General features: G+C 37.3%; 2 protein-coding genes across 2 annotated transcripts in view; one reads left to right on the forward strand and one right to left on the reverse strand.

The window, feature by feature from the left end:
- LOC149816990 (exocyst complex component EXO70A1-like) overlaps nt 1-1,948 on the reverse strand; it is a 159,823-nt gene extending 157,875 nt beyond the window's left edge. Inside the window, exons 1-2 of the mRNA XM_089987308.1 lie at nt 1,682-1,948; nt 1,372-1,467 (exon numbers count right to left, since the gene is read on the reverse strand). Coding sequence (XP_089843434.1) covers nt 1,372-1,467; nt 1,682-1,822 — 237 coding nt within the window. The 5' untranslated portion in view covers nt 1,823-1,948. The remainder of the gene's footprint in view (nt 1-1,371; nt 1,468-1,681) is intronic.
- Nucleotides 1,949-13,716: 11,768 nt separating this feature from the next.
- On the forward strand, nt 13,717-14,410 carry LOC149816991 (uncharacterized). The gene is given in 3 exon segments (XM_089986998.1): nt 13,717-14,118; nt 14,238-14,325; nt 14,328-14,410. Coding segments are annotated over 3 exon segments (573 nt in total).
- The last annotated feature ends 12,215 nt before the right edge of the window (nt 14,411-26,625 follow it).

The following is a 26,625-nucleotide window of genomic DNA, read 5'->3' on the forward strand; positions in this document are numbered from 1 at the left end:
GCTTAAAAAATCATGTTTTTATCGGAAAAATGATCCAAGTGTCATTCCCTAGTAAATTGACCATGTTGAATACATTTATACGGTCAGATTTAAGGAAAACATAGAAAAAAAACCTTGTTAGCTGGTGGTTAGCTAGAAAAGTGGTTAGCAACTACCACCTCTCTCTCTCTCTCTCTCTCTCTCTCTCTCTCTCTCTCTCTCTCTCTCTCTCTCTCTCTCTCTCTCTCTCTTGCTCTCGCTATATATATATATATATAGCGAGAGAGAGAGAGAGAGAGAGAGATAGATATAGATATAATCGAGAGTAACACCGAACGCCCCTGGCATCGAACACGGCCGAACGCACCAAGGGGCATCCGCGTGTTTTTTTTCAAGTTTTTTACTTTTAGCAGCAGTCTTGGACTGCTGCTAAAGATCTGGGCTGAACCCATACCTTTAGCGGTGGTCCAAGACCCACTAAAAGTGTCTTCAGCAGAAAAAATGCACGCGCACGATCAACGACGTGCGTTCATTTGGTGTATTATCAAAAACTTTGTGTTCTGTGATACACCCTACTATCTATCTATCTATCTATCTATCTATCTATATATATATATATATATATATATATATATATATATATATTCAAACATGCTAAATGAGTTTTTTGGGATTTTTTTGTTTTATTTTTAAATTCTGACCATACAGATGTGATCTACATACTTGATTTTATAGGGATCAGCTCTTGGAGAGCTTGATTCTGACAGATGGGTGGGTTTTTATAAGGTTCACAAAATTAACAGTCCAGAGTCTATAAATTTTCAAGGCTCCAAATATTGTACTTTCATCGAAATATTGTACTTTCATCGAAAACACATGATCCTTGTTTTGATTCCTAGTAAATCGACCACGTTGAACACATCTATGGGGTTGGAATCGCGAAAACAGCACCAGAAAAGCCGGAAAAAATAGCATTATATAAATCCTTTATCAGTTTCTTGTTGTTCTTCATTGAGAGACTCCAACTTCATGCAAAATCATCTTAAGCAGCCCTAATTGAGCCTCCATTCACTTAAGAACTCCTAATCACTAAAAAACCAAGGTTCTACGAAAGCTAGATCAGCCACAAAGGTAATTAAAAGAGTTCTCGACAAACAGAAAAGCACCAAGCCAGATAAAAAAGAATTCAGAATTAAAAAAAAGGCAACAATCACCATATAGCGAAGACACAAGTTTCCCCCTTTCCAAGCTTCCGAATTTCCTAATACGACGTGCGCAAGGGCTACTTCTTCGTCAAAACGTCGTCTTTATCAGAGAACCGAACTAGAGAAATGCAGCAAAGCAACAGAAACAGGAAATGCAAACACAGAAAAAGGAAAGGAGGAAACAAACCTCTCTGCAGAGATCGAATTGAACTAGAATAACATACGCAGACTTTAGTGTCTTCTCGATGTTCTCGTGCGCCGTCCTGATAGCGTGCGTCCTCACCTGCAAAGAAAGCCAAGAAACAGAAACCCCGCAATTCGCATCCGTCAATCTGTAATTCCCAAAACGGACGTTCAAATTTATGCCGAATCGACGAAATTTACGCCCAGTTGACACATCCACCGCTCAACTCCATCCCAATCAAAACCAAGAAACAGATTGAAATCATGAAAACAAGAAGAAACGGGAGCGACCAGGTTCGAATCCGGTGACGAACCTGGGTAGGTCGCATGTCGGACTCGAGGGAGGAGAGTCGGTGGTCGAAGGAGCCGAGGATCGCGACCATGCTGTCTGTGACAGTCTGGCTCTTCTGTAAGCTCTCCCTCATGAAGGCCGCCCGCCCCCTCAGGGTATCCATGTCCACACCGTCGATCCTAGGGTTTCATTCCTTCTCCGCCATTCTCGTCCCTCGATCGACCCCTCCGACGAAAGAAAAGAAACCAAGAAGAGAAGGGAAAAAATGGTGGTTTTGCAGGTGTTCTTCACAAGGCTGGCGGGATAAGTCAAGTCAATTTTTTATTTAGTGAGCTATTTACTAAATTGTACAGTTTGGAGTTTCAGCGACGAAGTTTACGTTTAGACGGAGTAAGGGTATTATAGTCTTTTTATTTGGTTCCAACGGCACACGACGGTTTGTCAACTCCTGGGAGTCGCGATCGTGGTCGGCTCGTGCGTTGGTGCGGAAAAAGTGGGGGACAAGGTCAAAGTGTCCATGTCAAACAGGACAGGTAGGTTTGTAAGAGATCGGATCGACTGAACTGGGTTTAAGGGTGCAAAAGGGTCGGATTCGGGCCGGATCTTTTTAGATCCAACTCCAAATATAAATATGTAAGGAATAGATCTAAATCCAGATCCAGATCTGAATCAGATCCAAGGAGGTAATCTGAAATGCATACGGTAATACTGGAGGAAAAAAATAGAACAAAAACAAGCTATTTACATATGAAATATGCAATCAGATCGGATTTTGATTTGGATCGATTCAAGTCCGACTTAAAATGGTTATCCAAATCCAACCTAAACCTGAAAGTAATCTGATTGAACAAATCCAAATCCAAATCCAATCTGAATGCATATTTGGATTTTAGTTAAAGGATCCAAATCCAGAAATAACATGTCAGACTCGGTTGTCGAGTTAACCCGAACCTGGTACTGGGTTGACATGCTCTCTCTCTCTCTCTCTCAAAACAAAAAAGGAAGACCTTGTTGAATCTGGGGAACCTGCCTGATGCGAATCTAAACCAAAATTTGCGCATTCAATCGAATTCTGAAAAAGACCCAATGATCTGAAATTGAATGTGGATCCAAACTATATGTGCTAATACTGGATCTGGTGTGACGTATCAAAACATGCACCTTATGTGTAAAAAAGTGCATTTTTTCTTGAATTTTAATCCAAATCTGAATCAGATCCAACCTGAAATATTGATCCAAATCTGAAAATGAGCTGATTAAGTGAATCCAAGTCTGCCCTGAATGCACAATCAGATCTTACTTGAAGGGTCTGAATCTGCAAATAAATTGCCAAATTCGGATCAAATGATTCACCATATCTGACCCGTTTGTCGGCTGGCAATGCGTCAGATCTTCCATCTCGAAACTGATCAGCCCATAAGGGCTCCGCTCATCTGGTAGGGGTGACTTGCGAATGTCACCAGATTGATGGGATGTCACAAGTTCAATACCCCGAGTGACGTCCTCTTGCCTCAGGCTCAAAGCTGGGTGTACTCCAGGGTGGGCAGGGGAACCTCAAGGGTTTTACCAATCGGAGGTCAGCCAATGTGCAGTCAGTGTGATAAGGGTTTTTTTCTCTTGGACTATCAGAAAAAAAAAACTGAAACTGAGTTTCCAGATATGGTCACAAGAATAATAAACCTGACCCAGGTAACATTCACGTCGGATATGCACTATGATTGGTTAGATGCCTAACTTTTACTTGACCTACCTGACTATTTTATATGTAAATTTTCAATTAAAATATACATGTCATATGGTTTGGTTTAGGACTTTCATTTTCTCAACGTCATATATGAAGGACCCAAAACTAAAACCGGCTGCTTGCTATCTAAGTGGGTTCAGATGCATCCTAATTGGATCCTGTATGGATGATACATCTGTTACAATATTCATTACTTCAAACTCAAAACACAAAAATCATAATAAAACTGCAATCTCTTTAATCTATTGATTTTTTTTAAAAAAAAAACTCTCTATCAAACATAAAACATTAAAATGGGTCTTGTAGCTAAATATATTTTTGACATTAAAAAATTAAATGTAATTACATTTATTCATTAATTATTGAATTCAATTTGTTCATTCAGTCTTTGTCAAATTTAAATATTTATATTGAGGTCAGCAAATAAAGAATTATAGTTTACAAGGATGAAACTTTTTTTCCTTTTTTTTGAGAGAGATGGCCGTAGGTTGGAGAAAGTGTTTTTTTTTTTTTGTTTTTCTATTTTTGTACATTTAAATTAAATGAAAAGCACTAAGAGAATTATATTGATGTATGAGAACCATATAATCCATTTTAATGAAAATAATGGCATACAGGACCCCGCTTACCGCCCCATGTGGCAGAGGGATTCGAACCTGGGCTTTCAGCATGGCACAGGACCCCGCTTACCGCATGGGATACCCCACCTAGGTGGTAAACCTAAAGAGTTATGTATTAACATAACATCTTCCTCTATGAAACAATGAGAGGAAGAGAAAAATTGTTGAGTATGTGGATAGAGGCTTGACCAGCCGAACCACATATATTTGTGGCTTTCTTTGTGTGTGTACCTTTTCTTACCGTATCAGAGTTCAACTCTTATCCATGGGGTGTATCTTGTTGTTGTGAACCCTCTTGATTTGGGAAAAAACACTACGTTATCAACTACTACTACAGATTTATGCTACAGAAACAGAAGTAATGAAAATAAAGGATAATTAATGTTGAAATTCAAGAAAATAAGATTAGATCAATCATCAAACTCTCTAACTATCCATCTAAATAACTCCCTCATATATAAATAGATGAGATTTTCTAATTTTAATTCAAAAACTCTGTTAAAAGATAAATTTATCGTAAACTAATGAAATATGGATATTGGATAAAATACATAATTCAATATGTTGCACCCTCTCCAAGAACCGGGTCTGGCGGCTCAGAACTTGGACCTGAAGGGAGCCCTAAATTGGCAATAGACGGGTACTCTAATTAGAGCCTAACAGAAGTGAGAGGATCATGCATGTGGTTTCAAGCCCCTTGGTCATGTGGCTCACATGTTTCGGGGGTGTACCATGATTGATGTGGTGTGGTAAGGGTCGAAGGTCTATAATAGTGATCGTTTAGGAGATACTTGAAGCTACATGGTCAATCTGACTAAATCGGGTAGGATCATTTTGGGTTCGACGAGTGGTTCGAGTGCGGGTTTTAGTATAGATATAAAAGGATTTGATCTCAAGGTTCTAAAACAGTCTAAAGATATGGGTTTAGGTTTGATACAGGTGTTGGGGGTTAGAGAGGTTAGATTGAGAGATCGTGAAGCTGATGAGGTCCAACAGTCAAAATTATGCATTCTGCCGAATCGACAAGGTGCAATTTTGGTATTTTGTGTCCTTGACATGTGTAAAGTTTTAGCTAAGACAATGATCAGTTTTAGAGGTTTTGAAGCAAGGCCCTTGGAATGGATAAAGGACCAGCCTAGGAAGGCCCTGGTCTTCACATAGATCAACGAAGTGAGAGAGACATGACAAAGGAAAGGGAGAAGAGAGACAGAGGTTGAGAAAATTAATTCAATCTTGTTTTATCTTTAAAATTGGATTCTCCAGACCTCTATATATAGCATGAGGGCCTAGAGTAGAGACCTAACACAATAATAAAATTAAACAAATTCATAAGCTACAAAAGAATTCTACTGTGAAATAAGAACTAGACTAGAGAGAGGATTTTAGGGTCCTACCTTTGTCATGACTCTTACTCTAATCAAAAGTCATATTTAATTAAGAAAAAAAAACTTAATTAGACTCTACCTAATTAACTTAAAAAATATTTAGAGAGGGGGGATGTCCCATCATATTCCTCCAATTAGACGCCCTCCCCACCATCCCCCGTGTGGGCTCTATCGGGTGGCTCTCCTTGGTTCTGACATAGACATGTGCTAGACTCTCATTTCTTTTGGTATGAAAATATGTTTATTAACTTTTCTACACTATATTCAACCACATAAGCTTTCACATCAACATAATAGACCTCACACACAAGTTGGAATTGCCTCCTATGAGCATGAGGTGACGTCTAGGATTTAGAGCATAGATCATGGGGTGTCTCCTAAAAATCGGGTCATAACAGACACTCTGCACCACTTTACCCCCAAAGTGGGTCCACTTTGCTGCTCCACCAAGGTCAAAGATCTTCATTTGCGTATTCTGACAATAGTTTGTTGCACCACTTGTAACGAACTTGGCTTGTTTGCTAGCTCGCAATCTGCAAGAGCAAAGTTTCAAGATGATAGTAGGAACTCCCTTAAGCTAGTGGCACACATGATGTCGATCTTCTCTAGTATCGAATACCACCTTTTGATATGTTGCACCATTGCAAAGAAGTCAAGGTAAGTACAACTCGATCGCCTAATCAGATCCAGAGTGGACTATTGAGCATGTCCTTGTTATAGGTCATAACACGTTGTTCGTGAAACAATGTTGGATAGGAGGCATGTGAGTGCCTGCACGCACTTTGATTGACGACCCTAACGTGTCTGCAAAACATTTTTTACAACTAAGTTTGTGAGTTGCAATAGGAGAGGGCAGGAGGTTGCATTTCATTGTTGGTCATTCTGGGCCAAGGGTAGCTCGATTGGAATGCCTTGTACACCCAGAAGGACATCCATACTTGTGGGTTGGGTGCTCTAGGCTGTTGCAACATAAAAGGGTGTTTTTTTGCTGGGCGTAGGGGCGTCCTCCTCTGTAGGCAAGGTGTTGTAGAAATTATGGTTGTTGTTATCGTGGTTGCAATTATGTGATGTGAGCTGATTGACTTATCAACTTAGCTGAACGTGCTCATGGTCCATGGTGCACTATTGTGGCATCAGTGATGGCTTTGTTGGGAGAGGAATCACCGATGGTGGCAAATCTGTTGGTAGGGTATTTAACTTTGTAGAACTACTATATAGGAATTGAGGTCTCGAGAGGCCACTATCATATATGTTGAATCTCTCCATGATTCAATTTTCAAAATTAACATATGTGGGTTTCCCATGTATGATGTCAAAACACTTGTACTATCGAAGGGTGTTGCCTTCTAGATGAGAAACCACTTTGATAATATGTGCCTCTAGAAGCACATTATGACAGGTAAATAATTGCTTGAGTTTAGAGATCCACTCATGCACGTTCTCACCAGCAAAAGTAGGGACTTCAAGGTGGGGCTTCTAACCCATGCCTCAAGTGAACTCATGCAGTAGCCTCTCAAGAATTGGTTCGATCGGGTGTCCTCTTTGCTCACCATTGAAGTCGGCACCCTGACCAGTGTCATGCCTTTGCTTGTTGTTAGTGTTTAGCCAATCTCCTAGGGCTTCTACAATCATCTCAATATGCTCCAAGTAGTTGGTTTTGCCGACACTCTCTTGCTTTCACCAAAATAACTCCACTTGGGTTTGATCGACAATTGTTTGGGCACTTTCGATATGCCAAGATGTCATTTCAAGTTTATTATCATAAAGGGGTTGAGATCCCTCTATGATATGTTGTTCGCTATGATACCAATTTATTGCACCCTCCCCAAGAATCAGATTTGATGGCTTGAAACTTGAACCTAAAGGGAGCCTCAAACTGATGACAAGTGGGTACTCTAAATGGAGTTTGATGGAATAGAGAAAATTGTGTATGTGGTTTTAGGACCCTTGGGCCTGTGGCTGATGTGTTTGGGGGTTGTACCTTAATTGATACGACATGGTAAGGGTCAGATGTAACACTCCAAATTTTGTATCCCGAAAATCATATTTTTTTTAAATACTTTTAAATGCTTTTAATAAATTATAGCGAAAAACTAGTCGAGACAAAAACTTGGTGTGTTACATTCTCAGTTACATTCACATCCATACATGCATTTAATTCATAAATTGAATAAAAGTCCATACATGTCTAAATTAATAATAAAAGTATTTAATAAATTAAACTAAATATCAGAGTCGTGAGCAATTAAAATTGCTCTTAGTTCAAAATACTCAAAGATTGGGAAAGACATGGCTCGGTCTCTGTTGCAACTTTCCACCATCACATATGAGTTCACTCACTTTCTGAAAACATTAAAATTCATAGGGTCAGATAAAACTTGTCTCAATAGGGTGAAACTATACATAACATGCACATTAGAATAAGTAACCAGGAATCACTCTAATTTTTTGTGCAATCAACAATATTAAATATAGCACAAATTAAACATGGATTTCTAATTATCTCATTCAGGCATACATCTATGAAAATGCATTCAGTCAAACATTCACTTAGACATGAATAATTTAAAATGCATAAATAATTAAAATGCATGCACTTACCATTATAGAAGTCAATCTTATGCATGAGTCAATTCTTATCTTTAATTATTTTTTCTTTCTTATACGATGCATGTCATGCCTATCTAATACACATTTATTTAAGTTTCACTTCTTAGCCCTGTAGGTACTAACACAAGCTTATACCTGGATCAAGGCCATGGTGTAGACGGTGATTTCAAACATAGGTGGCTTTGGCTTGGCCGGGTACCTTTCATCAGTCCTACGGGTGAGAGACAAGCATATCAAGAGAGTGCTTCCAATACTGTAATCACGATGCATCAGATTTTTATTCATGAGTTTCTTTCTTCTACGTTGTAGTCTATTACAAAGATTTTTCCTATCTTTATGGTTGGGGAGGAACAACCTTCCATACTCAAAACTTATTCTTACGAAGTCGTAAGTAATGCTTTCCCTCAACCTACAAGCACCTTTCTTTAATATTACATGCTTAGTTTCTTAAATTAAGTTATTTTGCATGCAACACCATATATGAATCCTCTAAAGGGATTCTTCAGTTCATGCCCCATATATAGATATATAATTCCTTGAAAAAAATTAACTTTTGACTATGCATATACAGGCTGACATCTATTCGTAAAAGCACACATATCAATATATAAATTACGCAAGTATTCAGTGGTCGGTTCTAAACTTATGAAAATCTAATTTTGTCTGACTCTTACAGAGGTTACAGAAAAAATTGTAGTCAATGGTCAAAGCTGAATTTTTCTTAGTTCATAGAGAATTGTGTCAGCTTTTCGATTATGCAAACCGTTCATAAAAATTTATCCGTATGAGGGAGTTATGAACGTTTTGGTATAGACCTATACTTTTATGTTCCTACTATCACAAAATAGTGCACAGTCTATAAATAGAGATCAAAATTTCACAAAAGCTGTAAAATTTTGTTAGCTTTCCAACACAATAAATCGCTCATTAAAACTTCTTCAAACGAGGGAGATACAAGTCATTTACCAATTGGGTGTCAAGCTGGAAATACGTAGTTCTGAGAAATATGCATTCGGGTGGGCTAAAATAGGCCACCCGAATTCATACTTCGAAATTGTTTTCACATGAACACATCTCAAAAAGATGTAAAATCACATCTAAATTAATTTTAAGTAATATACTATGTATAAGTCTAGTTTTCACAGCAGTTAGGCCAAAAAATAGACCCATCTTCTCAAAGTCTATTTTCTCATAAATAGTTTTGGTAAAATTTATAATAAAGCATGTAAACCCCATAATTTCTCTATGACATAAAATCAGAAAATCATGCTATGATTATAGAGTATTCACATGAACATTCTCTAAAATTTCTAATTTAAGTTTGCATGAAAATAATTAAATATAACATGTTTTTTTTTAAAAAGCACATAATTTATTTTTGAGAAAACTGACAACATAAAACACGTATTTTTCTATAACAAAAGCCATGAAAATCATTTCAATTTTTATGGTACATTCATATGAACATGATCTACTATTTCTAACTAAATTTTTTAGAAAGATAACTAAGTAATACATGTATTTTATAAATTTTACATATTTTATTTCTAACAAAATTGAGAGCATGCATATGGGTTTTCTTTTTTATTTTTAATTCAAAATTTTGGCTACTTGTGGGGATGAATCAATTTCTTCTAGGGGAATTTGAAATTAACCCTGTATCCTTAAGTCTAATATAATTTTTTAGCATAATTTCACTTTTTATTTTTTTTATCAAAAATTCAATTCAAGTCCTCATACCCAATTTGGGAAAAATTGGTTTTTTAAAAGGGTTAGAAAACCCCTTTTTAACTTATATTTTAGCAACCCTAAGCAAAACCCACATGTGGGAGGCTTGAGTTAGGGTCTGACCTTACTAAATTTTGGAGGAATTCGTGCCTATGAATTCCAACTTACATGTAGAGCATAGAACCTCCTACCTTTTTGGCGAAATTGGCTCCTATACGTGCGAAATAGGATTCTAATCATGAATCGGCCATCCAATATGTGCAACGACCTCACCAACGATTTCCTTTCACTCCTCACATGTGCGTAAGGGTCTTTGTTATTGGGCCAAGGAAGGGTGCACTAGGATTTTTGTATGGGATAAAGAGGGAAGAAGAGGGGAAGTATGGAGCAAGGGGGGAATAAATTCCAATCTTAACAATGAAAATCACGTATGATTTTCCTTTAGTTTTTTGCACAGGGGTCTCTCATCAACACCCCATTTTATAGCATTAATCCTTATTAGGTAACAGTTACACAATTGTTCCTTTCTAAAATCATGGGGCTTATCCGATAGGGACACCTTTATGGGAGTCCTTAATGTGGGTAACACCCATATTACGTGGGTGACTCCAATATTCTCCCACTTGTCCTGCGATAAACTCTTGATCGAATACCTTATGAGAATTGTTTGATGAATAAATTGACCTTTAAAATCTATTCTACATATCCATAGTTAAATCTCTAATCTTTATGAGATTAAGAATAAATAACCATAATGAGAATCATAAAACATTGTATATAATCACTTTATTCATATGCAATGTCAAAAAAGAGTTTAACAAGCTCATCCTCAATACATGTTCGAAATACAATCCTAGTGCTAGCCCTTTACTAAGAGGATCATCAATCATCTCTTTGGTATCAATATTAACAATATGCACTAGATGATTTTCTGTCATTTCTTTAACAACAAAGTACTTTAATTCTATATGCTTACATGACGTAGTACTTTTATTGTTATTCGAAAAGAACACCACAACTTCATTATCATAGTAGACTTTCAGTGACTTCTCAATGGAATCAACCACCTTTAACTGTGATATGAAGTTCTTCAACCATATGGTCTGCGAAGTAGTGTCGTACAATACTATAAACTCTGCCTCCATGGTGTGAGCTGCAGCGGTCGTCTGCTTCCCACTCCTCCAAGAGATTACTCCCCCAGCAAGTAAGAAGACATACCCAGTAGTAGACTTTCTACTATCAAGATATCCTCCTAAGTCTACATTTGAGTAGCCAATGACCTCGAAGTGATTAACCTTATGATACGTCAACATATAGTATTTTGTCCCTTGCAAATATCGCAAGACTTTCTTAGCAGCCTTTCAATGAGATATGCCTGGATTAGACTGAAATCTACTAAGCACCCCTATTGCGAAAGAGATATATGGACGTGAACAAGTCTACGCGTATTGCAAGCTGCCAACAACTGATGCATATGGATAAGCACTCATATGTTCTTTATCAATATCGTCTTGTGGACAATCCTTTAAGCTCAATTTATCATCTTTTGATATGGTGTTGTACTCGGAGAAAAAATCTTCATCCCATATTGCTTTAATACCTTATTTATGTAGGATCTTTGGGAGAGGCCTAGAAAGCCTTTTGCTCTGTCTTGACAGATCTCTATGCCAAGTACATAAGCAGGCACAAGAAACCATTTTGTCTCTGCAAGTAACTTTATATTGTTGGTTATAAGCAAAATATCATCTACATACAACATCAATATAATGAACTTACTCTCACTTTTCTTAAGGTATATACATTGATCAATAATATTTTCTGTAAACTCAAAAGTTATAATGACTTAGAAAAATTTAATATATCACTGTCGGGAGGCTTGTTTAAGTCCATATATTGATTTGTTAAGCTTGCAAACCAAATGATCATCTTCAGAGAAACCAAGAGGTTGTTTCATGTATACCTTTTCATTCAGATCCCCATTGAGGAACGTTGTTTTCACATTCATCTGATATAGTTCTAAGTCATAATGAGCTACAAGGGCCAAAATTATCATAATTGACTCTTTAGTTGAGACATGAGAGAATGTCTCATTATAGTTAATGCCCTCCATCTGGGTGAATTTTTTAGCAACCAATCTTGCCTTATGTCTCTCTATGTCATATTTGAAGTCTCTTTTGGTCTTAAAGACCCACTTACATCCTATAGGTTTTACTCCTTTAGGTAACTGGAGAAGATCACACACTTGATTCTTATCTATAAAGTTCAACTCTTCTTTCATGGTTTTTATCCAGTGCGAAGATTGTTTGCTTTTAACAACTTTCATAAAAGTCAATGGGTCATCATCTATATCTATAAAATCATTAGGCTCCTGAAGGTACACCACATAATAGGGATGTATGACAAATTTTATAATTCTTATGAATCTCCAAACAGGTCATTTTACAGGTTCAGATTGAACTTGTTCATCGTTTTCGTGCTTTTCTACATTATCCATAATAAGTTCATTTTGGATTTATGCATCAACAACTGGGTGATCAACCACATCATGATTAAGGATAACAATATTGTATCTCTCGGTATTTTCCTTAATAGGTAGTGAAACTGGATCATGTACTTCCTCAAAATGAAGGTTTTAAAGTGCACTTAATTCAATTGAATCATCTTCAAGAAATTTTGCCTTATCTGTTTCAACAATTTGTGATGAATGTGATGGACAATAAAATTTGTATCCTTTTAATCTTTCTGGATAACCAATGAAATATTCACTGGTTGTTCTTGAATCAAAGGCTTTAATGTGGGGGTTATACAATTTAGCCTTTGCAGGACATCCTCATATGTGCATATAAGGCAGTGATGGTTTTCTACCTATCCACAACTCGTAGAGAGTTTTAGGCACAGATTTCATAGGAACCTTATTCAAAATATGCACAACAGTCCTTAAGACTTCATCCCACAACTTCATGGGAAGTGTTGAATAATTCAACATGGTCCTAACCATTTATTTAAGCATACGATTTTTTCTTTGATCTACACCATTCTGGTAGGCACTACCAGGTATGGTATATTGAGGCACAATGCTTTCTTCTTTTAGAAATCACGTTAATGGTCCTTCTCTTTGCCACATCCCAGTAAACCTACCATAATATTCGCTACCTCTATCAGACCTAACTATTTTAATAACTTTATCAGTTTATTTTTCTACTTCTTTCTTAAATTCTTTAAACATTTTAAAAAATATCAGATTGTTCATAAATCAAGTAGAGATACATATACCGAGAATAGTCATTAATAAATGTGACAATATATTTTGCTTGTGTAATAGAGGGTAAAAGGTCTATATACATCCATATGAACTATTTTCAATATCTCACTATTATGTTTGACACCCTCTTTATATATGTTTGTATGCTTAGCCTTTATGCAATCACTACAAGAAAAATCATAATTAGCGACAGAAAAAATCCATCACAAATTTGCAACAGAAAAAATCCATCACAAATTTGCAACGGATTAGCAAGATAAAACTATCCATCGCTAGCCTTCGAAATGTTTGCGTAATTAATGACTGAAAAACTTCTATTGCTAATTAGCAACGAAAAAACTTCTGTCGCTAATTAGCGACGGAATTAGTGAGGGAAACTTTTTATCGCAAGATCCGTCGTAACTTAGCGACGAATAAGCGACAAAAATATTTTGTCTTGAAGCCGTCGCTAATTAGCGCCAAAAGTTTTCATGGCTAATGCCGTCGCTAATTTTCAATTAGAAGTGTCAAATTAGGGCGCTAAATCCCCCCCCCCCCCCCTCTCTCTCTCTCTCTCGTTACAGAGTGCTTAGGGCACTTAGCCTCCCTCCTCCCTCAGGTCGACTCCGTCGTCGTCCGCGTCATCTCTGGCATTCCCTTCATTTTCTTCTCCAAAGTCGTCCGATTCTTTTGGAATTCCAACTCAAGGTGGGCTACTCGCAAGTACCGATGGGTAAATCTGGAGGTGTTGATCCTCTGGACATGTTGTTCTCATCATCATCCTCTGCTTCAGCAGCTCAAGGTTCTGCCAACCAACCGCAACCGCCTTCGGATGTTGATGATTGGGGCCTCGGCTCGAAGTTCGGAGGGAGTGTTGATACGGGAACGACCACTGATCTTGAAGGGCTTCCACAACCACCTTCAGGGGTGACTGCCTCGGTGGCTAAGTCAAAGGGATTAGAGAACTACAAGCAGGGCCAGTTCACCGATGCGATCAAATGGCTGTCGTGGGCAATGGCGCTTCTAGAGAAAGCGGGTAATGATTCATCCAATGTGGAGGTTCCGTCTTGCAGAGCTTCTTGTTATAAAGAAGTGGGAGAGTATAAGAAGGCTATTGCAGATTGTTCCAAGGTACTGTGTATTGGTTGTTGTTAGGTTTTGCGTGTGCTTGTGTATATAGTTCAAATCTCTTCGGCCTTGACTTTGTATCCATACTACTAGTCTTAGTGTGTCAGGTTGTTAAAATGCAGGTCCTTGATCACGATGGCGAGAATGTTGCGGTGCTACTTCAGCGTGCGCTTCTGTATGAAAGCACTGAGAAATACAGGCTTGGAGCTGAGGCTTGAGGATGGTGATGAAAATTGATCCCGGAAATAGAGTGGCCAGGGGTACCCTTCATTGGCTGGTGAAGCTGGCAGAGTAGGCCCAGTAGGTTTGTTTGAGCATGAGACTGATCTTCTCCATTATATCATAAAGTATGTTTCCCAAATTTTAAAGGATTTTGGATTCCTAAATTTTTGTTTGCTAGTATTGTTTTGCTTCTTAGAATGTACTCTCTCAAGATTTGCTTAGGAAATTGTTTATGGCGAGCAGTTATGAACTCCATTTGTTTTATGTCATATTATGGTTTTACTTTTGTCTTATATCTTTTCTCTAATGTGGCTATTTTCTTATGGTGGTGTTGATAATTTTTTCAAGTTGAAGATATTGACTGACTGATGCGCTATTAATAAAACATTCTGTTGTTTGCAGCTGGTCTAGTGACTATTTCCTCTTTGGTATCTTGGAAGTTATCTTAGCTGAATGCTTACATAATTTTCTCTCATAGTTGTCGAAAAGGAAGAGGATAGCTGGGGAATGACATTGACACGGCAGATCTGGTTGACTTTTATGCATCAGGCCATTACTTCCTTTATGTCTTACTATTGCTCCAAGAAAACCAGAAGGATTATCTTTTGGATTCCCCACCTCCATATCATGGTCCATCAATTTTGCCTAATCATTGGTTGATTAGGTGCATGTGTTTGATTACAATTTCATTCTAGCTAAAAGTACAATCCTTTGTTTTGTGCATATGAAAGATTGAATGATATTGTTGGCAGTGCATATTATGTTGCTCCTGAAGTCCTTCATAGATCGTATAGCATGGAAGCAGATATTTGGAGCATAGGTGTTATAACATACATTTTATTATGTGGTAGCAGACCTTTCTGGGTGAGTCTGGAATATTTCGTTCTGTCCTTAGGGCAGATCCTAACTTTGATGATGCGCCATGGCCCGCAGTATCTCCTGAAGCAAAAGATTTTGTGAAGAGGCTGCTCAATAAGGACCACCGTAAAACAATGACTGCTGCACAAGCTTTGAGTATGTTTACTGCCTTTCTTGAATGTGATACTATGACGAACCTATTCATACTCATTGGAAGCAGCACTCCTAGTTTTGAAGTCTTCTTTAGCTTATGTATTGGTTTATGTTTTCCTTCTCAAGTTCAAATGTCATTCATAAATGGCATGTAGTATTGCACACTTGACTACTATTTGTACATCACACTACTAAAGTTCTTTAATATAAATAGAACTTTCACTTCATGCTAGGACCATGGTAGGTATAGCTTTTAAAGTCCGGACCTTCGATGTTGTAACAGTATGAGGTTATTTAAAATGTTGCCTCTTTTCATTATTTAGTGGTTCCTATTGCAAAATCAGCATGTTCTAAAATGTTTCACATTTTGTGGTTCTGGTGTTTGAAGGTTTCTATTCCTTATTGTCATGGGTCCTTGTTGTTGCTAATTTGATTTTATTAATGCTTTGTTTCTTTTCATGTCTTGTTAGTTTGTTTGAAGTCCTTTCTGTCAGTAATATCCACTATGTATTATGTATACCTTGCAGGTGTATGAACAGGGTTTTTCCATTGTTAAATTACCCAAGATCATAACAAATGAATCGGATTTGTTATTAATGGGGTTTCCTCAATGTGGAAGCTCTTATTATCTGCTGATGCAGTTCGATAGGGGTTTCAAACCACTATTTACACTTCTGGAGTCGCAAGCAGATCCATCTGGGATGTCTGGTGTAGTTGGTGATATTAACAGTATTAAATGTTTCAAGACTGTATTTGGTTGTTTAACTTAGAACTTGTTAATTTTGTTTCACCTGTATATGTATTTTGTTTTTTATAAGCAGGTTATATGAATTGTATTATAAGAAATTTTTCTCGAGTTTCATATTTCAATTTTTTTTAAACTTAGCGACGGAATATCCGACGAACTTTAATCCGTTGCTAACTTGCCGATCAAATGTTAGCGACGAAAATAAGATGTCGCTAAGCCATCGCTAATTAGCGACGGACTAGTGATGGATAAATTTCGTCACAATTTAGTGACTAGGATTATGCGACAGACTCTATCTGTCGCTAAACACGTTAGCGATAGAATTTGCGACGGATTAGCGATGGATAGAGTTCATCGCTAATACACATTTTTCTTGTAGTGAGTCAACACACGGGTCATTATCGATAAAATCTAGAGATTTCAAGATCCTTTCATTTACAAGTCTCTTTATTATCTTTTCAGAGATATGACCCAACCTTCGATGCCAAAGCATATAGGATTTATCATTTATCATGCTACGTTTATTCTCAACCAATGTGTATTCAGAAGTCAGAGACTTCAGAGTTTAAATATTCATGTTTAATTTGTATAAACTATCATAAACTAATGCAAAACCAATTTTAATTGAATTTCTGTATATGAATAACTTGTAATTTTCAAATTTAAAATAATATCCAAATTTATTCAACCTTGAAATTGAAATTAAATTTATACTATATGATATAACATAAAAAATATCATGAAAATCCAAATCTACGCTAGTATCTAAAGTGATCTCGCAGGTCCCAACACCCTTCATATGTGAACGTATCTTGTTCCCCGAATAGATGCTCTTCTCATGCATTGTTGGTTCCCTTCTGTTCAAGAATAATTACATACAGTTGAAAATATGAATAATAGCACCAGAGTCAATCCACCAACTATTTTTAAGAATTTATAATAAATTATATTCATGAGAAACAAATAATAAATTACCTTTCTTTTCTAACCATTTCTTGTACTTTATGCAATCTGCCTTTCTGTGTCCCTTCTTCTTGCAAAAGAAGCACTTTATGAGAGAAGAATCAGGTTGTTTGCCTTGAGATGTCTTATCTTCCTATGACTTTTTTCTAGTATTTTTCTTAAATGCATTCTTCTTTGGCCCTACCTTGGATCCATGAGAAGCCATATGTGTACTTTGCACCTTCTCTCCTTTCAATCTCTCTTCTTCCTCAATACACTTGGATATAAGTTCATTGAATATTCATTCATCATTATGTGTGTTGTAAGAGATTTTGAAAGGTTCATATTTCAAAGGTAAGGACGTCAGAATCAAATACACTAGGAATAAGTAAAAAATGGACAGCTTCATGTCATTCAGCTGAGACGCTATGTTCCTCATTTCCAAAATGTGCTCACGAATATTACCCCCTCCAGAATATTTCATAGATATAAGTTTCGATATTATGGTACTGGCCTTGGCCTTATTCAAACTGACAAACTGTGCCTTAATGGCACTTAGGAATTCCTTCACTGTCCTGCATTGCGAGATAGCACTGAGAATATTCTTAGCCACCTTATATTGCAAAAGGAACATGCTAAGTCTATTCGAGTGCTCACACTTCTCAAAAGCACTCTTTTGTTCAACAGTGCTTTGATCTGTCAGGGCAGCAGACTCATTCATTCTTAAGGCCAAATCTAAATCCATATATCCTAATGTAAAAAGGATAATTTCTTTCCAATAACTAAAATTAGATTCATCAAGAAAATGAATAGTATTCAAGCCATCTAAAATCACAGAACAAAAAACTGCAGGGAAAAGACATGTATCAAATAAAGCATATAGGAGACAAACATGATGAAAAAATCAATAAATGAAAAAGCCCTTGATATGCTTATTTATAGGCGAGTGAAGAGGGTCATCAGAGTTCTACTTTGGTAAGAGCTCTGACACGCGTAATCACTACGCCTACCAACCACAGTTGGTAAAACTAAGGCTCATGTGAAGCTAGACCATCAATACATGGTACCTTTGGATACTCATGTACGATGTATCTTAACACACTTGCATTATTCTACCTTACTTAGATTCTAAACATGATGAAACTCTCTTTGGGTCACTCATCGTTTCATGAATTTAAGTACAACATTAATATTGAATAAAACTATATAATAATACAAAATTATCAAGATACATGCATCCAGTTACTTTGGTAACATGAATTCACTAAGTTATCTAACTATCCTTGATTCCAATATCCATCATACATAATGCATGCATAATCTCAAATAAAATGCATAATAAATAACAAAACATGCTCAAATGGGTAAAACCTGGGGTCCATAAGTAGGAACCAGTCTGAAAATGCCTCGAACGGGTCTAAAATAGCTTTGAATTGGTCATCAAAGGGTCTAAACCAGTTCTGAACCTTATAAACCGGTGCCAAGTATGAACAAAAGTTCATAAAACCCTATAACCATATGCCAAAATCCATGTATCTTCATATATTTACAAAAACAGGGTCTTAGCATCTCGAAACCGATGAAAAACTAGAAAGAATCAGTAAAAATGGTTCTGAACCGGTCCCGAAAAAGGCTATATCAGTTCCTGATCCGCTTTAGTTTCAAATAGTGACTGGATCTTGTTATGGATCCAATCTGATTTAAATAAGATCCGGGTCTGACCCAGTACATACTGGATCCAGGTCTGACCCAATACTAACCAGATCCAGACCTGACCCAATCCAAACTGGATCCGTGTCTGAACCGATCAAAACTGGATTCGAGTCTGACCTGGTATAAACTGAATCTGGGTCTGACCCGATCCAAACCAGATTCGGGTCTGACCCAGTATAAGTTGGATCCGGGTCTAACCCGGTATAAATAGATCTGAGTCTAACCTGATATAAACTAGATCCTGATCTGACTCGATATAAACATAACCCGGGTCGGACCCGGTCTTTTCGGATCAGACCCAAAACCTTTATAGGTTTGGATTAGATCCAGTGGAAACAACAAACCCGATTCACCCAAAATGGGTTTGGATCGGGTCAATCACCGGGTCAAAATACCGAACCTAATCTGGTTCCATCGTTAAAGTAGATACCTGAGGGTTTTTGTTTACAGAACATGAGAAATCGAGCCTCTATCGCCCCCCTTTCCTGGCTTCACGGTGACCCACGTCACCGATCATCCCCACGTCGCGGGATCGGAGATGCTCGTCGCTTCACGGTGATGTGCCGATGCAAGCACCGACACTTAAGCCGTGGGCCACGAACGATGGTGACCCATACCCAACCCGATGGCTAAAAACCCTGACCGTTTGAGAAAAGCGGATTCGACATTTCGAATGTAGCACATCGTCGGACGACCCCTGACTCCGGTGAATCGGCTGTCGAAGGCTGCCATTTCTCGGTGACACACCCACGACGTCACACAATCATGGCAACCCCCATTGCCCGATGGCAGAGGAAAGCAGAAAAAAGAGGGGGTTTTTAAACCCCTTTCTGGAGACTAGCGAAAGGCGACGTTGAACCGCGACAACGACTTAACACCCTACAACTCAATGGCCACAGGTAAAAACCGATCCTTATGCAAGTTTATTTTTACTCTGTCACCCCACGACGACAGTCGTTGTCTACCGGTGACACCATGTCACTGCACGACGACCTGTTGTCGATTCCCAACATCCGGTGCAAGTAATGCCCTTACCCTTTTTTATTTGGGCATTTTGAGAAATAGTTGACTCAATGCATGGCCTTTCTCAAAACCAACAGAGTTGGTCCAGCCCGCCTGTGGACTGTACACAGCGCCTGCGCCTCCTTCAGACGATAGGGGGCGGTACTGTTTAAACAGACTGAAATGGCCCTGCCAGAAAAATGCGTTGAAAAAAAATGGACATAAAACGCTGCGGAACATCTAAATGCACACAGGCACGACAGAAATGTGGGCCCATAACCCAATGTTGGGGCCTACACAAGAGAAGGGTGATGACATACCTATTGCGGTCATGTCAGCTTGCAGATGACCGTTAAGCAAACCTCAATCTACAACTTTGAGATATTCGACTCCCTAGCCGATCGCTACCCTCAATGAGTGCAGGCCCTTTAGTGATGGTGAGCAGGATCCAATCCCAGTAATGGAAATCACGTATGATTTTCCTTTAGTTTTCTACACAGAGGTCTCTCATCAACACCCCTTTTATAGCATTAATCCTTATTAGGTAACAATTTTGTAATTGTTCCCTTCCAAAATCGTGGGGCTTATCCGATAGGGACACCTTTATGGGAGTCCTTAATGTAGATAATACCCATATTACTTTGGTGACTCCAACAAAAACAAGATCCCCTTGCTTGGTATCAAAGGCTTAGTAATGCACTCTTTCACATGATGTTTTTTGGATCCCATACAGATATTTTATTTATTTTAAGAAAGGGTATTATTGTGGCTTATGTGGATGATATATTGGTTACTAGCAATTCTACTTAGATACCTTCATGATCTTGTTTTTCCCATCTAAGCAATTCTTTTGCTATTAAAGATCTTGGTTCACTAAATTGTTTATTGGGTATTGAGGTTGTTTGGATCCCTAACCGTCTTCTTCTATCCCAATGCAAGTGCATCATTGATCTTCATCAAGCTGAAATTGTTGGGGCAAAGCATATCACTACTTAGTTATCTACCATGTCTCATCTTAGCAGTAGATCGGGTCCACCTTTTAACTGTCTAACTCACTACCAAAGTATTGTTGGAGCTCTCCAATACATTACACTATCCTAACCTGATTTGACATATTTTGTTAACAAAGTATGGCAATTTATGCAGAAGCCCACATTTGAACACTGGACAATGGTTAAATGGATTCTCTTGAATCACACTATCTACTTCGGTCTTCTAATTTGGCCTTCTCCAAATCAGACTCTTACTGCTTATTCTAATGTTGTTTGGGCAAGTTGCCTAGATGATTGCAAAATCTACTCATGGTTATATTGTTTATTTCAGACCAAACATTTTTCCTGAAGCTCAAAGGAACAACCCATCATTGTCAAATCCAGTACTGAAGCTGAGTATCAGAGAATGGCTTATCTAGGTCTGGTTTTTGTTAAAAGAACTTGGTGTCCACTATTCCTCCCCTTCTACACAATATCACATTGCAAAGAAGCAATTGGTGGTTCAACACCTATATTCTCATCATGATCAAGTGGCAGATATTCTTACTAAACCACCAACTATGGATTGGTTCAGCTTTCTCATATCCAAACTCAATATCCATTGAGGACCGTTGAGTTTGAGGGGGGATATTAGAAATAAGGATGAGAACCACATCTAAGGTGATGATCCGGCTCAGATCCAAGGTAATGATCCATATCAGATCAGGAATGGAAGTCCAAATTCTCTGAATAGAGGCAATTCTTATTCAAAGGAGAAGGATTCCCGAAAGCTCATGAATTCAGTCAATGACAGTTGAAAACAATCCGACTATGGGAAGATTGGAAGGATCATATGTAAATCTTGTAAATCAAATACGTAGGGAAAGCTTACATTTCAAGAGACCTTTGAGGAAGGTTGGTAGGTCTCCTATGCTGATGTATATCCTTCTATAATAGTAGACACCTCATCCATACGGGTTGAGTGATGAGAGATCTCATTGTGTTTACCAACACCGAACCACATTAACATGAGTTTTTCTGTGTGTGATCTTAATGTGAGCAAGATTCTGCACTTATGTAATTCAGGATGCTCAAGGACATCTTTTGAAGGCAGGCTGGTGCATTGATGATGCGTCCATTACAAAGAGAGAAATCAAATGTTGGATACCTATTTTGAACACTCTTTCTGCTTCGGCTAGTATCATACTGGAATCATCTCAAAGGGATTTGGTTATTCATATTAATTAATGTTTGGAAGGAAGACATAGAGTGAATGGTTTCATGGAGCAGCTCACTCAATGTTTATATAATTTTTATCGGGTTGTAGTTAGATTTGTTCGCAAGGCGCGTAATAGAGAAGCAAAATCTCTTGAGAGGGTGTTGTGTGTTCTCCCTCAAACATGCACTTTAACTACAATGCGTGTTAAGGGTCCCAAATGAGTGCCACGTGGCTCTCAGTCGAGTGTGCGGGGGGGCATCATACAGCCCGCAGGCTGGTGTACGGTTGTGTACGACGCCCCCGTACACCCGACTTAGCGCATGACACTCAGTTGGGACCCGAACACGCAATGTAGCTACCGTGAGTGTTTGGGGGGTGCACATATAACCTGCCCCAAAATCTCTTGCTATCATGGCTACCACTAATGACAACAAACACTGGTCTCATTGGAATCCAGGAGAGGGCGTTGCATCTTCTCCCCCGAACACGTATTATAGCTACAATGCATGTTCAGGGTCCCGACCGAGAGTCGCATGATGCTCAGTCAGGTGTACGGGACCCCGTACACTACCATACACTTGCCTGTAGGTGTACGGTGATGTATGGGGGGTCTCGTACACCCGACTGAGCACCACGCGACACTCAGTCGGGACTTCAAACACGCACTATAGCTACAGTGCGTGTGTGTGTGTGGGGGGGGGCTTATAACCTGCCCCGAGAATCCAGCATGGATTCCTCCTTTGTAAATATGTGATTACTGCTATCGTTTCAATAAACAGGTAGGTGTCTACCCAACCCCAGCTAAACAAAAAAGTTTAGCGCTTCTTTTTCTGCTGTGTGTGCTCTTTCATGTTCTACCTAAATTTATGCAATTAAGCACCAAACCAAGATATTGAATCATGGCTCTTTTTATTGGATTGCGTAACAAGAACTATTCCAATCTGAACACTCTAATCTTGCTGATTATGATATCCCTTCATGCCTCTACTTTTAAATGCATGATTTTCTCTCTGGCACTTCACTGGCTATTTTGTTTCATGAACACAAAATGTTTTTTAGTGTAAATGGACCAAGCCTATGCTTGGACTAGGCCATATTGTTGAGAACTATTTGGTTGACAAAGCTTGCCCTATATATTAGGTCATTCAACAGAGATTTATTACTATATTTGGTCGTGTCGCACCCAAGCAAGCCTTACCTTGGTCCATGGTTCATTGTATAAACGATGTTAATTTCTTGGTGATTACTAGGGGTGTCACCGGATCTGGTTTACCTAGACCAAACCCTATAGGGTCTGGTTATGGTGACAAATAAGAAGACCCGGGTCCGGACCCGAAGGTTCGATTAATACATGGACCCGAGCATAGTTTGTAAAATTTTATACCAGACCCAAACCCGACCCGAGTTTCGATTAAGACACATAAAATTTCAATGTAAAAATCATAAAAAATATTATTTTACCAGGTATGGTCCTGATCTGGTTCATGTAGCTCTTATTAGATACGGATATGGTTTCGCTTATAATAAACCCAATTAGACCCGAGTCTGGATCTAATACAATACCCAAAAATCTGGTTCAAGTATGGTTCCACCTGGGTTCGAACCAAACACGACCTGATGACACCCCTAGTTATTAAACACAAACATGTCTATGTTGTTCTTTTTAAGAACAAACACAAGTATAAGTTAGGGATGGTAGTGAATCAGTGGAAAATAGGGCTCCTCCTCACCCCGTTTGGACCTAGGATGGAGGACATGAAACGAAGAATGGACCGGGGATGGAGGTTAAAATCAAAACCCGTGTAAGAATGAAGGTGGGGATGAACTTACTCTTGCTCCCACCCTATCCCGGATCCCCATTAAGAAAAATATTATTATACTCTTTTACATATTATGAAATCCTATATATATATAGTCCTAGCCCTAACATAAAACTCTTTCTCTCATCTCTCATCTTTCATTTCCCTTCTTCTACTATATATATATATAGATATATATAGATATATATAGATATATATATAGTCCTAGCCCTAACATAAAACTGTTTTTCTCATCTCTCATCTTTCATTTCCCTTCTTCTACTAATAAGCCGTGTGAGTTCCCATTTCTCTTCTCTCCTTTCTCTCTTTCTTCTAACAACGAAAGGTGACAGTGGCAAAAGACAACAATGGTGAAAGGACCAGAAAAATGAGGCCCCACCCCGCCTCATCCCGTTTGAATCGGGGGCGAAGGACATGAAATGAGGAATGTCCGTAACACCTGCGATTTTGATGTATTCTAACTTTTAAATTCAAGCAAAATTTAAGTTAAATTTAGGTTAAATTCAAGCAAAATTCAAGAGTTTGAGTTAAACTAGGACTCTAGTTAGATCCGTTATGAGCCATAGATCTCGTAGGAGATCTGATTTAATGATTTTGGATTTTTGGTTTGTTTAAAAAATGCAATTTCTTGATTTTCTTGAAATTCTTGATTTTGAACTTAAGTCTCAAGTTATGAAGAACATTGCAAGCATAATTATAAAATTTAAAATATGTGGACTAAACAAGAAATTAAACGATTTTAATATTTTTAGATTATGGATATTGGACTTAGATCTAAATCTTAGCATTCGAGTCTAATATGGATTTGGACTTTAAATTAGGTAGTGGAATTAACTAATGGTATTTGGATATAACCTAATTAGGTTGGATATAATCCATGATATTTGGATCTAATTAGAGATGGATTAGATTAGATATAACTTAGGATATTTAAATTTAATCTCATTATATTGCACCCATAGGGTCGTATGCTCTAAACAACGTTATTATTGTTTTAATAGAAATTTCAGCGAATTGTTACCTCATCTATTAAATCAAAGTCAACTTTGACATTTTTTATTTTGAGGGCATCAAAATTGAATATCTACATGCCCAAATTGGTGTTGATTTGAGTGTTTTATCATTGATCGAAGTTCATGCCTAATTGTAGGTGAAAAATTAATATTTTTTGATATCAACTAAATTTTTTTGCTGATTTGTGTGCATATTATTAGATCTAAGATCACCATGATGATCTACGTTCTGAGGACTATCAAATCGACTATTTAAACATCGAATTCTAATGAGTTTTTTTGTTTGTAGGCCTACTGAAAGGTTATCATATCACTGGAGCCCAAGCCAGAGTAAGAAGTCTCTACTTTTCTTTTATAGCTTAAGCAATTTCAAAATTTATTGAATTAAGACCTATAATTTATTTACTTATTTTATTAATAAATAAAATTAATAGATATTAATCTCTTATATTAGAGATGAGACTCTTGTTTAAGACCATTTATAAATAGAGGCCCTTATGAGAAGGATTAATAAGGTTAGTTTTCTCTATCTCTCATATTCTCATTAGAGTTCTCTAATCTCTCTTTCTCTTCCATCTTCTTCTTCTTCTTTTCTTCCTTTTGGAGCTTTTCCAGCAGCCATTGAAGCACTTTTAAGGTTTAAAGATAGGAGACGAAGGTTGATCTATATTTGAGAACCCGATTAAGGTAGGTACATCAATGGCGTAGGCATTAATTTTTTCAAATGCGTGAAATATGCGTGGGATAGATCAGACCTTAAAACATCTCTCTAAGATTGATTTTCAATCTAAAAAATACATTTTTATGAATCTTTGTTGCCATGGAATAAAAAAGAAAAATGATTTTTAAAACAAAATGATTTTCGGGCTTCTTTTGTGAAAAATGATTTAGGGAAAGCTCCTTTCTTGTTCTTTGCTAGATCTTATTTGTTCCAGCATATTTAATATGTTAATCTTAGGTTATATTGATGAAAGATAAGTTTTATAAGTTTTGAAAATTCACTATATGCTTGAATACATGTTCTTGTATGTAAAAAAATGTTTAAAAAAAGGTTTTGACAAAAATATTTTTAGGGTTTTAATGTTTTTGATAAATAAAGTTGATATGAGCATGTATAATGGATTATTTCATATTTAACATGATTAAACAACATATTAATGCATAAAAAATCCATGTTTTCATTATTGTTTGGGGTTTCTTATCATTCTGGCATAGATGCAATCATATTTGAGGTATTTCTTAAAGGTTTTATAATTCTTAAATGATATATGTTATTATTTTAGCAAGATTAGCATGAATATGAGCAAATATGTATTATATGATGATGTAAATATGTTTAAAGTATCAAAAATTATGATTGTATGAATTTTTACCTTGAATCTTGTTCTTATTTTATAGATCTTGCATAAGTTTGAATCTTAGCTTTTCTGTCCATATTTTTTATTTTGATCTATTTAAAAAAAATATATATATCTCCATGAAAAAAAAGTCAATAAATAAAAATAAAATAAAAATAAAAATACTGGAGTGTTCTACACATTCAAGGTTGGAATTTAGAATCTTGTTTCACTTTGTTTGGATCAATATTGGGGTCGAAATGTTCATTACAATAGAGTACTGGTCTTCTGCCCTGTCTGCAGGACTGTTACGACCCACGATTTTGATGGTTCTAAAGACCCAACCAAGACTGATGAAAATAAATTGAAAAAAATCTAGATGAAAGGTAATATATATAAGAAGATCCTGTAAAAAGAGTTTTGCCAAAAAAAAATTGTAGGTTTGAAGAAATTTCTCAAACCAGGATAAATTTATGCAGTTGACCGGATCTGTCTTATATTTTTTCTGAATA

Source organism: Nuphar pumila, chromosome 14 (genome assembly GCF_984573655.1).
Source record: "Nuphar pumila chromosome 14, dmNupPumi1.hap1.1, whole genome shotgun sequence".
Classification (NCBI taxonomy): domain Eukaryota; kingdom Viridiplantae; phylum Streptophyta; class Magnoliopsida; order Nymphaeales; family Nymphaeaceae; genus Nuphar; species Nuphar pumila.